The following is a 4,583-nucleotide window of genomic DNA, read 5'->3' on the forward strand; positions in this document are numbered from 1 at the left end:
TTCAAGGAAGGACAAGAAGCATGGAATTAGTTAGATTTTATTATGTAAGAATCAATGTAATCATGGGTTATTAATAAGATAATTCGTTTGATTGGCTCTATGATTTGGATAATCAAACGGACCCTATCACGGCTCATCGTTTCTGCCACCGACCGAGGGTTTGACACTAGTAAGCTTCTGTTGGTTAGTCGTGTAAGTTTTCTCACTATACTTTGTACTGCAGTATGTGTCCTTGTGTGTAGGATGTTGGTATACTGTAGTGATCTGATAGATAGATAGATCTATATGATTACATGTATTGTTGGTTATTGTTTATCTGTTTTCATATGTTGACATAGTATGGTTGGGTTGAGGCAGTATTGCTTTGTGTTGTAAGCCAACAAAGCCGAGAGCAATATAGTCATAAGATGAGGGCCGAGAAGGGCAATCCAGTCTTATGATGTAGGCTCGGTAGCAATCCTTACTTAGGATGTGGGCCCGAGGGCAATCCAGTCATAATTTGTGGGCTCGGGGGTAATCTAGTCATAAGTTATGGGCTTGGGCGGGGGCAATCCAATCTTATGTTGTGGGCCCGATGTACATGCATTTTTTATGTATTGTTGTGTAAGGTAGTTTAGGGAACTCACTAAGCTTTGTTCTTACGGTTTATGTTTTAAATGTTTTCAGATACTTCTGTTTCCAAAGGGAAGTGCGCTGCTTGAACGCATAGCATCCCCTAGAGATTTATTCTGCATTGACTGTTTTTTAATTACTCTAATGTTTTGAGAATACTTTTACTCTGATTTTCGAAAAAATAAATGAATGATATGATTCAACTAAAAATCAAAATTTTATCAACATTTTTGGGACTTACACCACGTATCACATCCCACGTGTAAGTTCGTGCAGTATGTCGCGTTTTATGGATTAGGGTTCAGGTAATCCGTTGTCGACGCATTTCATACACAAAGGTGACGCATCGCGTAAACTGACAGAACCATTTTTCTACTTAAACCCTAATTCGATTATTAGTTTGCGAAAAGGTATTTAAAACTTATAGTGTTCTAATCTAATCAGTCAACTATAATGAAAATATGGTTAACACAAACAGTTGAAATCTCAATGCACACGATTTGAACTAGTGGCTTTGACACCACTTATGGGTTATGGAGATTCAAGCAATGCCATCAAGGCGCACAGGGGAAGTACAAAACAAACCCCAAAAACTAACATGATCACAAGTTCAATAAAATATTAAGCAACTGTAAAACAACCATAGAATCAAAGAGAAAACATATACTCAAAATCAAGGCGCACAGGGGAAGCTCAAAACAAACCTCAAAAAACAACATGATCACAAGTTCAATAAAATATTAAGCGGCTGTAAAACAACCATAGAACGAAAGCGAAAACATATACTCAAAATATTTTTTTTTTCTACTTGATAGTTGAACAGATGTTTAGACCCTAACATAGAATTGCTCTTTCACAGTATCACCAATAGAAGGAAAATCAGCAACCTTGACGGACCTCAGAACTATGAAGCACTAAAAACCCTAAACGATTAGGGTTTTTCTTCGAGTAAAGTGGCGTTCTAGGTCAATATACGCAACACATAAATAAATTGTCTGGTTTCTTTGAAAGGTGAGAGAGGCTGTCGATTTTAGGGTTTTCTCACTTGAAAGTCTCTTAGAAAACTCGGTAATAGGCTCATCTATTTATAAGAGAGGTTTAGGAATCCTTATTGGATAATTACTGGGTTACTAAGTAATTATCTATGACTTTCAAATATTTACACTTAAACCACTTATGTCTACTAGTTTATATTAATTAGTTAAGCACTTAATTAATTAACAAATTATAACCCAATAAAACTCTCATGCCAAATTGTATCTTATATTTTTCATTGTGTGTAACCCAAAAGCACCCTGCTATTAATAGTAATATTACCAACTGTTGTGACTATGAACATTATTTCCAACACCTATATATCATGGATAAAAATGATCATTTCATAAACTCCTTTCTTAGACTTTAAAACTTCAAAATGGTGACTAGTTTAAGTTTTCATCAATTATTGGCATTGGCGACGATATAAATCATTTATTAAACATGTTAAGAGCTTAATAACCTGATAAGATTATAAAAGTAAATCTATGGGTGACTTACCAATTTTACACCTGAATCTATTGGAAATCAAAATCCTTAAGCTCTAGTAAGGGTTTCATGGATTTAGGCTTCCAAAACCTCCATTAAAGCATGATCGACAACTTAAAATTCATTTTCAACATACTTGGAGTTGAAATCTTCATACATTAAACTCTTAACTTAGATTTGAAGCTCAACCTATGATTTCATACCGAATCATCACTCAAAATTGAAATGCAATGGTTATATACTTCATCTTCATCATTTGGGGTTTAATAAATCCCCAAACAACTCATATAATTGGAAATGAAAAATCATCAAAGAAAATGAATTTGAGCTCCAATCTTCAAAGATCTTCCATAAACTCTTCTATCTTCAACTATTTTCTCAAAAATAGCTATTTTACAGCCTTGTAGTCTCTCGTGTACATTTCAAATGATGAATGGGATGAAGGAAGAACTTAATGGTGTGTTGCTTAAAAGTTTTCTTCTTTTAACCTCAGTTATTCTTTCTAATATAATAATTTATATTTCTTCTCAGAAACCCAAAATAAATACAATTTTAACATTTCTAATATAATAATTTATATTTCTTCTCAGAAACCCAAAATAAATACAATCTTAGCATTTCTAGTCTCAAATAATTCAATTCATGGTCAACCTAAGTTTCAAGGAATTGGAACTTTTAGTCCATCTTTCTTAAATGTCCAAAAAAGACATTTACCATCATTTCTAACTTAAGATTTCAACTAAAGCCTATAAATATAAATTTATTAGTATTTTAACTCCCAAAAGTTAGTGAACGATATGTAAAACCTAAGTTTTAAGGATTTGGCACGTTTGGTTTCTCATTCTATAATTTCATAAAATGGCATCTATCAACATTATTATGTTAAGAATCTCAACTTACACTTTTAAATATCAATTTCATAATATTTAAGTCCCTAAAATTAATTAATTTATGTTCATACTTACATTTCTCAAATTTGTCACTAATAATCCCTCTATCTATAATTTTCTTTATAAACTCGATCATATTTGGAAATAATAGTCCCTAACTTCATAAGGTAGTATTTAAGTTTCTATTTTAAAAGTTGACACATATGAACCAAATATGTCATGTGTCACACCACATTTAACAACAACATACAAATGTGGTTATGTAAAAAAAATCTTTAAATGAAGTGCATAGTGTAAAGTCGCCTAATCATCCAAGAGAAGAGAGATTAATTACATAAATATAGAAACCTTACAAATTTATGTATTATAATGCATGTTATTATTTCATTCTGGTGGTAACAAATCTAATTCTATATTCTATATTAATGAAAGTAACATATTAATCTGGTACTTCTAGCATATGTAATCTTGGCGAAGACATGCCATCCACTTAAAAGGCTTTTGAATTCTCGTGCATTATCAACATTTTATAGCACTTAAGTAAAATAAATCGACATTTTTGGGGCATATGTGATATGATAACATAAACAAATCTAATAAAAAAATATTCACCAAACAAATAAAAATAAATATTTCCATTTATTTAATCTATATCATTAGGTGACGAATAGATCGTCACATGACATATTTAGTTCATAATGTGTCTAACATAAAACCGCTCATCAACTGCCAATTTCCATGCTTCGCGAAGCATCAATCACATATGATTGGGTACAGATTCCTTAATACCATGTATAGCTTGCGCACACAAGTATTCAGTGTTAATCTTATTCAAAGCTAATGTTTGCATTTCACGAAGAATACGCTTAACATTTTCGATAGCAACTTTACTAAGTTCTGGGATGGGTTCCTCCCACACCTTCTTGGGCCTTGCATCCTTCTTTTCCTTCAATATCATTGCACGTTTTTCCTCAGCTTTCAAACTTTTACACACTTCATTAATTTTTTTGTTAAGTTCATCAATATGAACCTTCTGGTATGGCTCCAAAATACTTTTTGGCAAAAGGGTTTGGTATAAAAATTGGCTTTGAACTGACTCAACATTAGGATGAACAAAACAATAAGTTATACCGCACAAAGAAGTTATGAGTATTACAATGTCAATGCCAACAAGAGTACAAAGGTCACTCGCACTCTTAAATATCATGTCACGGTGCTTTGTGAATGCAAGCAAGCGATCACTTTGTTTCTTGCTCTTATTGAACTTGAACCCAAATTTTTGACGAAGTCTCCATCTCTTAATGTTTGCCATCACTATATAAAAGAATGTGGGCAAAATGAATTGTTATGATATTTTTTATCTTTTTAAATATTGTGTAATTTATTTTTCGTTTTAAGTGGAGTTCTTTGTATTTTATGTTTTGAATGGTTATATATATATATATATATATATATATATATATATATATATATATATATATATATATATATATATATATATTGATCATATGCAAAAAAAAATCAAAGAAAAATATAAGTTATTTAACATTTATACAA

The 4,583-nt window shown here is 31.5% G+C and overlaps 1 protein-coding gene across 1 annotated transcript; it reads right to left on the bottom strand.

Annotated features, from left to right (window-relative positions):
* Nucleotides 1-3,783: 3,783 nt before the first annotated feature.
* Nucleotides 3,784-4,338, bottom strand: LOC145127727 (agamous-like MADS-box protein AGL61). Its single transcript, XM_079062869.1, has one exon. The coding sequence runs from the start codon at nt 4,336-4,338 to the stop codon at nt 3,784-3,786; it is 555 nt and encodes a 184-aa protein (XP_078918995.1).
* Nucleotides 4,339-4,583: the final 245 nt, after the last annotated feature.

Source organism: Lactuca virosa, chromosome 7 (genome assembly GCF_052849685.1).
Source record: "Lactuca virosa cultivar CGN04683 chromosome 7, Lactuca_virosa_CGN04683_v6, whole genome shotgun sequence".
NCBI classification, from domain to species: domain Eukaryota; kingdom Viridiplantae; phylum Streptophyta; class Magnoliopsida; order Asterales; family Asteraceae; genus Lactuca; species Lactuca virosa.

Excerpts from the sequence above, each read along its gene's own strand:
- LOC145127727 (XM_079062869.1), bottom strand. The coding sequence starts at position 4,338 with ATGGCAAACATTAAGAGATGGAGACTTCGTCAAAAATTTGGGTTCAAG.